Here is a 13,012-nt window from a genome sequence, read left to right on the forward strand (position 1 = left end):
TGTTTTTACAGCAATCAGTTAAATTTTAGTTTAAGAACACTTCATTTATTATAAGTGTTAAACTGGAAGGAATAGCAGCGTGATTAAAGATATTTTTCCGTGCTATTGCTTTTTTGCATTTGTACTGAATGTCTCTTCTGCGACTTGCTTAGATGCATGATTAAAAATACAGGGCATGCCTAGTAATTTTGCATGTTACCTTTTTTAAATAAAAATTGAGTCCATCTGTAATTGAAGCAAAATGCATCTTCAGAAAAGTGATTTCTAGAAACTCTGATACTATAGTTTCTTTGCATTTTTTTTTCTATTACACTGTGTACTGAGCACATTACCATTGCATGCTGTGTATGACTAGACAGTGAGAAATTTTTCATGTGGACAGTGGATTATGCTATGTCAGAGAATTCCCATCCTATTTCTGTAGTAATTAACGCAGAAGAATAACATAAAGCAGTAAATAGAAATAATTTCTAATAATGTACGCGCTGCTTTTTCTTCTTGTAAAAGCAGGGACCATACAGCAATCAGTTAACCGCAAGCAGAGCTGGAAGGGTTCTAAGGAGTCCTTGGTTCCTCAGAGGCATGGCCCTTCCCTGGGAGATGGTGTAGTTTACCGCTCAGAAAGCCCCAGCTCTCAGCCTGATGTAGGAAGGCCGTTATCTGGATCTGGCATTGCAGCGTTTGCTCAGGCTCATCCTGGCAATGGACAAAGAGTGAATCCCCCACCTCTGCCGCAGATAAGGAGTGTCACTCCTCCTCCTCCACCTCCTCGAGGACAGACACCCCCTCCAAGAGGAACTACTCCTCCGCCTCCTTCCTGGGAACCAAACTCTCAGACAAAGCGTTACTCTGGAAACATGGAATATATGATCTCCCGTATTTCTCCAGTGCCCCCAGGAGCATGGCAGGATGGTTATCCTCCTCCACCGATGAATCCTCCACCCATGAATTCTTCCACGCAGGGTCAGAGAGGCATGAGCGCTCTCCCCATTGGTAGGCAACCAATAATCATGCAGAGCTCTGCCAACAGCAAATTTAGTTATCCCTCGGGAAGAGCTGGAATACAAAATGGCAACTGTCAGGCAGAATTCATGGTTCACCAGAATGTAGTGTCTGGGAACTCGGTGAGTCGTCAGCCACCCCCATACCCCATGAATCCAACTAATAGGCAAAGTCCTACAGCACTACAGATGCAGGCAGGAGGATCTGCTCCTCCTTCAGCATACACCAATGGGAACCTTCCTCAGGCAATGATGGTGCCAAATAGAAATAGTCACAACATGGAACTTTATAATACAAATGTAGCTGGAATACCTGCATCGTGGTCACAGCCTTCCCCTGTGCAACCGCAGTCATCGCCTGGCAATGGGCATGATATGCCTACCTGGCAACCCAATGTTCCTGTACGCTCAAATTCTTTCAACAACCATCATGGAAATAGGCAGAGTCACTCTAGCAGCACTCAGCCTTCAGCTACCACAGTAACAGCGATAACGCCAGCTCCCATTCAGCAACCAGTAAAAAGCATGCGTGTGTTAAAACCAGAGCTGCAGACTGCTTTAGCACCCACTCACCCTTCCTGGATGCCTCAATCAGTGCAAAGTGTTCAGACCATTCCCTTCTCTGAGAATCCATCTACGAATATGGCAGTTATGCCTCCTGTTGTGGAGGCTCCAAATTACCAGGGTCCTCCGCCACCTTATCCAAAACACTTGTTACACCAGAATCCTTCTGTCAATCTCTATGAGACGGGACCGAAGCTCAACAAGGAGGAACCGCCTGTTTTATCCAAGGAGGATGAGAATGAAAAGAATTACGAATGTGCTGATTCAACAGATAAAGAAAAGAAACAAATTACAACATCACCTGTTCCTGTTAGAAAAAACAAAAAGGATGAAGAGAGGAGAGAGTCTCGCATTCAAAGCTATTCCCCTCAGGCCTTTAAATTCTTCATGGAGCAGCACGTGGAGAATATACTCAAGTCACATCAGCAGCGATTGCATCGGAAAAAACAACTAGAGAATGAAATGATGCGGGTAAACTTTTTCTTCTTTCTAAATCAATGACCTGACAACCATTTCCATATTAATTTTAAGAAATACGTCATAATTGTAGAATGTTTAAATAGTACAGGTAAACAGAACATTATGGTATTGAAGTCTGTTTTTAGTTTTTGTGCTTGAGATGTGGCAGATTCATTGCTTTGTTTACATACTTCCTTGTCTTCTTAGAAATTTTTTTGAAAGATCTTTGCATGATCTTAGCTGATCTGATTCCTGTAGGATAAGGCAATAGAACCAAAATCATTGTTGCATGAACTAGGTCTTGACTACATGGCTCATAGCATTTTGTTATGGGTTCTATTTAATCCTGATTTTTCAGTGAGTTACATGCAGTATTGTAAGCATTTTTAAAATATCTTTTTTTTTTTTTAAATAAACACTGCAGGTACAGGTAGCAAAGCAGAGACAAGTAGTAGGCTGGTGAGTGCATTTTTATAGTCATCCAGACAGTGATACCTTTTGCATTCTGCAGTTTATTTCCAATAGTGATAAGGCTTTTTATGTTCAGATCCAAAAAATCTGTATTTAAAAGTTACATTTTAAGAATGAAAGAGACATGGTACCTTTTTCTGAAGTATTCTATAATCCAGACTGTAAAGGTATCTGTTTAAACAAGGGGTAATTGAATGGGATAATAAAAAATGAATACCAACAAAAACATGTAAAATCAACTTCTTTGTACCTGTATGAAGTCAGTGGTCTATTTCTGGGATTTCAGTGTTCTACTAAACCAAATCAAAAGGGTAAAACCAGGAGCTGATATATTAATATATCATTTCAAAATAGAAAATAGCGAGAAGTAGTGAAATTAAGATTTCCAGAAATGAAAATTCGAGACCTGTTACTTATATATATTTCTTAATGATTGTAGTTGAAAATTTGACATAAGTACAATGTGCCTTTTAATTTATTCTATGAAAGAATGTATTTGACTTATGCCACTTCCTTGAAGTGCTGTTCTTTAAATCTGTGTTTTCTTACTCTTTGAAAATTCTTTTTGTAAGCTGTAGTGTTTTATAAGTGTTTGCTTAATTACAAATATGTAATTGTTAGCAAGATTTCTTCCTGGAATACTTTCTAGATCTTTATTCTTAGTCTTTTCTCTTTCCTTTTCACTTCCACTAACAGCTGATTTAAACTGTTAAGGTGTGGGAAGCTTTCCTGAACTCTCTAGCCTCCATCCCTGTGTAGACAAGTAAGATCTTGGAGCAACAGTATTTATTAAGAACAGCATGATCCATTTTTAGAGGGCTTTGCATGCAATCCTGCATCAAAATTAAGCATGAATTTATTTTGACTATTTCTGGGTACTTAAATGTAAGATAATATTTAATGTTGATTTGCAAACTTCACTTTCCCTTCCTACTGTGTTGTGTTCCATAGTATTGCAAGCATAAGTATTACTTACATAAAAACACTGGTATAACTTTTCTTGATGTTTTTCTTGTGTGCTTAAAAGATCCTGGTAAATGTCTTTTCTTACATGAAATACAGCTTATAATATTTATACTAGACTTAAACTGGGGTGTTTAATTACAGGCTGAAGGGTGGAAAATGGGGTATTGTGCTGCAGGAGACCTCTCTTTTTTATCAGAGTATAGGAGAGGAATCTCACAAAAGTGAAATATATTTTGGGCCTTCATGAGAAGCAGAAAGGAAAACTAGCTTGTTACTTACAGTAATGAGGTCTTCAAATGTTATCTTGACATTTGTAAGTCTTCGGCAATCCCTCCTTCAGCACTGAAGTGTGCCTTAAGCGTGTTCATTCACAGGAAACTTGAGGTGTTTCTGCCCAGGTATTCCTGTAGTAATGTGTTGGGGAAGGTTCAGCTCCCTACCCCTAATCAAGAAGTTGTCTACTTCCTGCACCCAGTCTCAAAACTGACTATCTGATGTAGACAATAAATTTTGTCTCAAATTTGAGACAGCCTTCCCCATTTAAATCTTACTGAATTGATATTCCTTGTGAAGTTTGATTGTGTAGGCAAGCATTTTGTTTGTGGTTTCCTAGTTGCATCTCCTTTGGATCCATTTTTCTTGTGATGCCTGTGAGAAACTTTCTATGTTCTAACAGTGTTTTACTCAATAGGTGACGTATAGTACCTTGAAAGCATTTTTAACATACTGAATGATATCTAATTAATCTTTTATCTCACCTTTTTCTCAGTCACATCTATTACATTTAATTTCAAGTTATGTTGTAAGTTAGGCAAAGCAGAAGTAATCTATTGACATGCAGTTTATACAGTCCTGGACTAGTGGTTACCTAATTCTGATGATAGTTCCAAGTACTGTTATACAGATAATATCTTAATCATTTGATACATTAAGGAGTTGGAAGCAGCAAGATTTGGTATCAAGAATTGATAAGATGGGACAATAAGAAATTGAAAGCTTATAGAACAGTGCTTGAGCAACAGTTGTGATATTTGCAGGGATTCAGTTTGGCCATGTTCAATTTTATGATAAAAATGTCTAGGGAAAAATAAGGAAGTATACTGTAGGTTGAACTTGGAAATCATTGCTTTGGGGTGGTGATTTCAAGCCAGGAAGTCAGATAAAATAACTGAGGTGCTGTGAAAAAGGGAACGTATGAGATGTTGAAAATGCTGACAGAAAACAAAAGAAGGAATGAACATAAAGCTATGTGGGGATAGCATCACAGAGAAAAGAATATAAAAAATTGAAAAAGGATTCTGTTCCCATTGAAACCAAAAAGAAGGGATATTCTGATTCCAGGGCCTGAAATTTGGCAAGAAAGATGGCACTGGAATTGAATGGCACTTCGAAGGAACTCAAGCCAGCAAAAATATGGGAGGAGGAACCCAGGTTGAAATACGATGAGAATGCTTAGTGTGGTTCTTGTAGATAATGGTTTCCATGCTGTAGGTGATGAGTTGCATGCAGCCTGTGAGCGTCTCAGCTATCAGAATGTTAGTGGTGGTGGCCAGAACACCAAGGGTGTTCATTCAAGATATGCACACAGCTGGGAGCCAAGAACTGATACATGGGAAGGAGTGAGCCACTTCAAAGAAATTGCTCTGCTCAGCTTGTTGGTATGCAGAGTGGAAAGCGGCAGAGCGAGCGTGACTGAAGTCCTGTTAGAAAGAGTCGGTTATGTGGCAAGAGGGAAAGTCAGGTCTTTACTTGCGGCGGAGGCATGTGCTTGGTGTGGGTAGACAGTAGGAAGCAGTGCCATGTAGATCTGGTTCTTGTAGATACACAGGGAAGCATGAGAGCAAGGGAGTGGCGTACTCCCTCCTGCCACTGAAATTCCACTCTTGTGGTTGGGAAGCTCAGTGACTTCTGCTCTAGCTGGTCTGGAGAGTGGACATCTTTCCTGCAGCAGCTCCTTAGCTTACTGCTCCTAGGCATGTCTTTTCTTCCTGTAGCTTTGCAGAGAGAATCAGGGAAGCAGTTGATGCACACTGTTACTCGGATAAGTATTATTTGCAGTGCATTTGCATTATCAGTAGTGTGAAATTGACCCTTTTTCTTCTTGAGACCATACTCCCTTCTCAAAAATCTTCTGGTGCATGGCACCTTATGCATTTTGCTGTTGGAAATGATCACATGTTTTGTTTTGCATTGCTCCTATATGTTTTCATAAAATCTTAATGTGTCAATATAAAAAAAAGAAAGGCAAAAACCCTTGAAGTGTTTTTTCCCGTGGTGTATATAAGTATTTCGTTTGCTTTGCCTAAGCCTTGTAATTTTAAAATCACAAAAAATTAAGAGTACTGTTCACTGTTCAGATTTAATTCTGTTTGCTGCACAGGTTGGATTGTCACCGGAAGCCCGAGATCAAATGAGGAAAATGTTGTGCCAGAAAGAGTCTAATTATATTCGACTAAGAAGAGCTAAAATGGACAAGTCGATGTTTGTAAAAATTAAAACCCTGGGAGTTGGTGCATTTGGAGAAGTTTGCTTAGCAAGAAAAGTGGATACCAATGCTTTATATGCAACAAAAACTCTGAGGAAAAAAGATGTGTTGCTTAGAAATCAGGTTGCTCACGTTAAAGCTGAGCGGGATATCCTTGCAGAAGCTGACAATGAGTGGGTGGTTCGGCTGTACTATTCATTCCAAGATAAGGACAATTTGTACTTTGTAATGGACTACATTCCAGGAGGTGATATGATGAGTCTCCTCATTAGAATGGGTGTCTTTCCAGAAAACCTGGCACGGTTCTACACAGCAGAACTGACTTGCGCAGTTGAAAGTGTTCATAAAATGGGCTTCATCCACAGAGATATTAAACCTGATAATATCTTGATAGACCGCGATGGTCATATTAAATTGACTGACTTCGGGCTCTGTACAGGATTTCGATGGACCCATGATTCAAAATACTACCAGAGTGGTAAGAGAAGTATAAAAGGTTTCTTGGTTATTTTGCTGATGTGTCATTCTTTGCAAGGAATTAAATGAGCAAATTTGTCCCATTAGTGGTATCTGAAATTTGAAGAGAAAATCACAGCGGTTGCAAGATAATTACATAGACAACATCCCTAACTCTGATTTGAAGATAGGACTGATGTTTTAAATGTAATAATCCTTGAAAACCTTGTCCCAAGTTCTGAGGGTCTCATGTACTTCTTTTCAGTGTAACTTATTGATTTCTGAGAAAGATTTAAGTAGGCTTTAAAAAATTCTACTCCATTACTTACAACAGCTTAAAAAAAAAAAGACAAATTGTTACGATTCTGCGAGTGATAAAATACAGGTTTTGTAATAACATTTTTCATTTTCAAAAATAAAAACATACCTTGAAAAACAATTGTAGAATTAGTTTTTACTTGTTTTTATCAAAATCTCATATATCTTAGGCCAGACTGTTACACAGTCATTGGAGAGAAACTGAAGATTTAAAATATGTTTTTATTTTTTTGATGTTTTAATTATTGTTTTTTTTCTCTTTACGTAAGAGCGAGAACAATATACGTGTTGTAATCGCAGTGTGGTTATGTGAAAGAAAGAAAGGATAAAACGTGATACTTTCTTCTAGTGATGTCAAAAAATTAACTTAAAAAACCAGCGTGCTCTGAAGTTGGTATTTTATATCACAGGCAAAAAGTAAAAATCCTGATGTTGATGACATTTTTTAGCTTTCAGATCTGAGTATTGGAATTGAAAGAGATTTTGTCTTATAACAAGAAATATTAACAGATAAAGGAAATTACAGGCTAGTTAAGAACTGGAGTAATCTTCCTCAGTTTTGATATCTTTCTCACTCACTTATAGGTGATCATGCCCGTCAGGACAGTATGGACTTCAGCAATGAATGGGGCGACCCAGCAAACTGCAGGTGTGGAGACCGGCTGAAGCCGCTTGAACGTAGGGCTGCACGTCAGCATCAGCGCTGCCTGGCCCATTCCCTTGTCGGCACACCCAATTATATTGCGCCAGAAGTATTGTTACGAACAGGTAATGCGTTTTTGTGCTGTAGTCTTGCTGCAAAGTAACTGATTTTCAGATAGTTTGCTTCACGTTTCTTGCACTGGCCACTTTTCCAAAGTATATTTTGCCAAAAAAAAAAGGTGGTTAATATTATAGAACCATTATGGTTAGAAGAGACCTTTAAGATCATCAAGTCCAATATGGAAGTATTAAACAAGTATCGAATAGAATTATCTTGTGAACCTCTTTTATTCTTAAAAATACACAGTTAAAGTTATTTTAAGGCTTTGACTACCATGTTTTTACTTCATTTCAGGTTACACACAGTTGTGTGACTGGTGGAGTGTTGGAGTAATTCTCTTTGAAATGTTAGTGGGGCAGCCTCCATTCCTGGCACAAACACCACTGGAAACACAAATGAAGGTAACTTTGAGTCTCATATTAACAATCTGAAAAAGCAGGCTTGAAATTTCCTTAGTCTTTGTAATGGAATTAAAGGTCATTGTTGAGAGTGCTGCTCTACCAAAGCATGCTATAAGCTAGCAAGATTTTAAACTTCACATTACTGTGGCGATGCGCTTAATTTGTAAAGGGACTTCAAGGATCACGATATCTTTTATCTGATCATACAGCAAGCATGCCAACTAAAAATCACATTTCAGATCTTAGCCGTTCCCTTTTCTTCCTGTGCCTATTCCATTTATTATTTCCACTTTCTTTTCTTCCCCTCTTCCAGCATCTAGGTGTTCTTTTCCCACCACTTGGTTTCCATGCCCACTCACCTACATAGGATTTCCTTTGGTAAGGTATCTGCAGGTGCTCAGCGTACAAAGGTGGAGGAGCAGCAGATGACCATGGCTGCTCAGAGCCACTGGTCCTTTCCTTCCTTCCTGAGCTCCAGCTGTTTCAGAGAAACCATCAAGGCAATCTTCTGCAGATGCGTTTTTTGCAAAACTGCATTCAGCTTGCAAGATATTACTCGGTTCAGATGTAGTGCAGTATTGATTTTTTTAACTCTATATCTGTTAATCTTTCCAGTGCATTGAATGAATCAAAATTCATTTGCATCACCCTCTTTTTAAGATTATAAACCAAGTGCCTAATCTCAGGTTCCAGGCACTGGTTTTTACAATATCTTTGTTGTTTTATAGCAGGTGTTTTCTGTGCCAGACTCTAGTTTAAGTCTGGAAGGTGAATAAACTACCTGGATTTTGTCAGATTTCCAGGAAAAATATTCTTTGAAAGAGCAGCTTCATGTTTTCCCCTCTGTAGTGTGAAAACACTTACATGCCTTGAATGATTGCTTTGTGGCTGTTTGGTTGGGTTTTTTAGTTTTGTTGGTTTAGTTTTCACTGTGCTTTTTTCCTTGTTGCAAAATTGTAAATAAAATAACACCTCTCTTTGCTTTAAAGGTTATCAACTGGCAAACTGCACTTCATATTCCACCTCAAGCTAAACTGACTCCAGAGGCCTCCGACCTTATCATCAAACTCTGCCGAGGGCCAGAAGATCGTTTAGGCAAAAACGGTGCAGATGAAATAAAAGCTCATCCGTTTTTTAAAACAATTGATTTTTCAAGTGATCTACGGCGGCAGTCTGCTTTCTACATTCCCAAAATAGCTCATCCTACAGACACGTCGAACTTTGATCCAGTTGATCCAGATAAACTGTGGAGTGATGATGATAAGGAAGGGAACAGAAATGATACACTTAATGGATGGTACAAAAATGGAAAACATCCTGAACATGCTTTTTATGAGTTCACCTTCCGAAGGTTTTTTGATGACAATGGCTACCCATACAACAATCCAAAGCCCATTGAGTATGAGTATGGTAGTTCCCAAAACTCAGAACAGCAGTCAGATGATGAAGATGATGATGAACAGTCAGGTAGAGGGGTTCAGAATCGTGACCTGGTTTATGTTTAGTAGAGGAATAAAGGTTAAAAGAATAAATAAACTTGTGTTGCAGCTGCAATTTTTGAAAAGTCTCGTAAGAGAATTGAGATAATATTGCTAGGGTAAATACATGCACGCTTTTTTAAAAGACAGTAAAAAAATCATGTCTTCTCTTTTCCTTTCTGTACATTTTGTTTCCCCAGAATACAGGGAAATCCTTCTCAAATATTAATTTATTCCAGCATTGTTAATTGTTTAATTTGGAAAAGATTTGATGTTATGTGGAAAAAAAAAAAAAAATCACTTGAATTTTGTTACTGGTTCTCTGTACTCTAAGTACTTAAAATAGGAAATAGTGATTTTTTTATTGTTTTTTTCTCTAAGATGATGCCTGGTATCTATTTGTACATATACTGAATAATTTTAGAAAACAGATCTCTGCTCCAGAATTTTTAACGACATTTTTTCCTTGCATTGACCAACCATAAAACCTACTTTACACTAATAAAGCTGTCTGATACATTTCTGAAAAGGAAAAAAAAAAAAGAGGCTGCTGTACCTTTACTTCTCACTGTATTTAGCCTAATTATTCACCATGTTGGAAAAACTGAGCCACTGATCTGGTGAAATGTTTCCAGCTGCTGTGGTAGTAGCATAGTTCTCAGCTTTGGAACAAGAAAGTGTCAGGCTTGGCTATAGACTGATTGTCAAGTGACAGAGCATTAGAACTAGTGTTTTATTAAATAGTAATTGAATTTGACATTAGTAATGCTGTAGCATGTGACTGGGTACTCTCAAGACAGGACTGCTCACTGAGAAACAACTTGACTTTTTACTGTCATCAGTTCTCTCATGAGAGGAAAAGAAGCTTTATGTAAAACACTTTCTGAAATCTAGTTTAATGTTCTGACTACAACCAAACTGTAAAGCATGCACAGCTCTGCTTTAGTTGAAATTTTTAGTTTGAAAAATAGATTTTAGAATAGTTTATTATATGTTTGAGATAGTAAAGGGAAGAGATGATAAATTAATGTCTTTTGAGATTGTTGTTGCGGAGACCGGTTTTGCTTGGCTTTAACAGTTTTCCTCCTAGTTACACAGACAGTGAGGAGACATGGCATGGACCAGTCCACCGGAGCCATCAGTACAGTTTCAGTGGTCCGTCTTTCATGGCCTAATGCAGAACAGAGTTAGGAACTTAATGGCCGTGTCTGCCACCTTCTGCATGACTGTCTTCATAATTTCCCACAGCAGGTGAGCAGGTGTCCCCCAGGGTCTCATGGTGGAAGGGTACTGAGCCTCTTGAGCTTACTGGGAGCAGGGAAGGGAGCAACCCTCTTGAGCAGCTCCCTGAGACAAGACCAGGAGGTACAGGTGAGAGGCAGAAAGAATTATGTTTTCTATTTCTCTCTTTCTCTCCTCTCCTTTCTCCTGAAGCTAACACAGTGGTAAAGAAAGTGCACTATTTTTAGTAAACTTCATGTCTCTTAAAACATTTCCTCCTCCTTGGAATTGAATTCCAATGGATAATCTAATAATGTGCCTGTAAGCATTGCAACTTTCTGAAGTTATTATTTGTGCCATTGCACTGGCCTTGTGACTATCTAAGCATCATGAAACTGGTGTTCATAGCTGTTCTTCCAGCAAACACCAGTTACTTGTTTACTTTTATCACCAACCTGGTTTAAGAAATTCTTATGCGCTTCTGAGCATGCGTTCACTTCCTGTGCTCCAGTTACGTGTCTCTCTTTGTGCCAGTGCGGCTGTCTGTAGTACTGTGCTAGATACCGGAGCAGTGAAAGAACTGCTTAGTGTTTAGAGTTTGGCAGTTTCTTCCTTATAAGCTTGTTCATTTGAGTGGTCCAGTTTCCAGTGTGGTCCAAAAGATTTATATTGGCATAACTTAGGAGGGAGTGAACTGCAGTAAAGAGGGTTGGCAGCGTGGAAACTTCTTAAACAGACTTTGTCATAGGAGAAGACATTTCTGGAAGTTGACCCCTCTACTGTGAAGTGATTATCGTAGTTAGAAGATGGTTATAAAAAATTGTTTTATTTTCTCAAGCAGGTAGTTAGCTACTTTCTATAATGAAAATTGGCTTTAGCTTAATAAAACAATGTTCTGTCTCTTCTACTGCTGTTGAAATAGAATAGCTTTTAAGGTTAGTTTCATTTAGCTTAAGTATTATAAAATGGCTGCAGTGTATAACTACTCCATTTTATATATTATGTGAAAAAGACTGTTCTCTGTGTAAATAAACCTTTAAATATTATCCTCATTCACAGTAAGTATCCCAGTAAAACTGGTCTACTTGTCTTGGAGTAAAGTATAATATATTACTGGTTAAGGGTAATTTAATCAAGCCTGCCTTACCATTTGTGAAGTGTGCAGGGAAAATAACGTCAATTCTTCATTAAATTGACTGTTAAACTTGCTTTTTTTATCTGAGTATTTCTCCTCTGCCTGCATTGTATTATGTTATATTCCTGTTTAACAGTATAACTGGTCTGTAAAGGCGCCATGGTTCTATACAAGTAAAATAGATTGCTTTTATTAAAAGAAATTTACTCTTTTAGGTCAAGTGCAAATACTGAAATATTAAATATTATTTTACCTTTTTTAAACAAATCTAGAAAGAACTCACATCTTTCAAATTTGGTAAACACTTCTGGCATTTTCTGTAACCTTGTGTTAGAAGCTGTAATGTACCTTGTTTGGATTTTGCTGCCCGTGCTGCAGTATTATGTATTTCCTTGCAAAAATGCAGTGTGTTACGGTCCAAGCTCTCTGAGAAAGTTAGTTACATACATAAATGTTGTCACAACTCTCCAACATGCTATGCCTTAACCCATGTTTTGAAACTTTGTGTTTCACACATAGATTCAGAGTCTGTTGAGATTCTTCATAGCTGCTGCTTAAAACATGGGTGTTTCACTGGTGGCCTGTGATGGGGATTGGTTTGTGCAGGCAGTTGAGAAGAGAGGCTCCTAACCAGCAGCTGTGGAATTCTGCAGGAAGTTTTAGTTCAGGTTACTTTCACTTTGTAAAGCATGAAAATAAATTTCTCTTTTATGTGCCCTTGTACACATATTAATTGTATTTATAAAATGTTCTATAATCCTATAACTGTACTGTAAATACTATTTGATATTCAGTGGCATTCTATCCTAGGGCAGGCCCTCTTGCTGTATCTTTTCTCTCTTTGATTTGTGATAGTATATAAAGAATATATGGCTAGAAAGTCTCTTTGAGATGGATGTATCTTCTGCTGTTGCAAAACTGTGAGTGGGAATGATTTATTTAGACTCCTTTTAATGTTATTCAGCTTATAGGCAGTGCAGTGGGTGGGTTCTTAGGTGATGCTGCTGTCACCCAAGATACTATTAGGCTTTGGTTTCAGATGTCTTTGCTATTTTGGATCAGACCTTTAATCTGTTTGCTTTAATTCACCCAAAGCTAAAAGATAGTAAATTGGGTCAGTGTCGTAGTAAAATGTTTGAATGCCTTAAGATGCTCTTGATAAAGGCACTATTCAAGTTTACCGATTTATATATATCTATATAGATAGATATATAGATATATTCCATGTGTGTATATGTATATATAATGTCTTTTTTGTATTATAAATATCCTTCTGACTGTCAGTTCTTTTGGA

At 37.9% G+C, this 13,012-nt stretch overlaps 1 protein-coding gene across 1 annotated transcript in view; it reads left to right on the forward strand.

The window, feature by feature from the left end:
• Positions 1 to 9,671, forward strand: part of LATS1 (large tumor suppressor kinase 1) — a 13,878-nt gene extending 4,207 nt beyond the window's left edge. The window contains exons 3-7 of the mRNA XM_010194470.1: positions 511 to 2,036; positions 5,842 to 6,424; positions 7,306 to 7,488; positions 7,778 to 7,884; positions 8,874 to 9,671. Of these exons, the coding sequence (XP_010192772.1) occupies positions 511 to 2,036; positions 5,842 to 6,424; positions 7,306 to 7,488; positions 7,778 to 7,884; positions 8,874 to 9,389 (2,915 nt within the window). The 3' untranslated portion in view covers positions 9,390 to 9,671. The remainder of the gene's footprint in view (positions 1 to 510; positions 2,037 to 5,841; positions 6,425 to 7,305; positions 7,489 to 7,777; positions 7,885 to 8,873) is intronic.
• The last annotated feature ends 3,341 nt before the right edge of the window (positions 9,672 to 13,012 follow it).

The sequence above is a fragment of the Mesitornis unicolor genome, unplaced genomic scaffold (assembly GCF_000695765.1).
Source record: "Mesitornis unicolor isolate BGI_N332 unplaced genomic scaffold, ASM69576v1 scaffold29951, whole genome shotgun sequence".
Taxonomy (NCBI): domain Eukaryota; kingdom Metazoa; phylum Chordata; class Aves; order Mesitornithiformes; family Mesitornithidae; genus Mesitornis; species Mesitornis unicolor.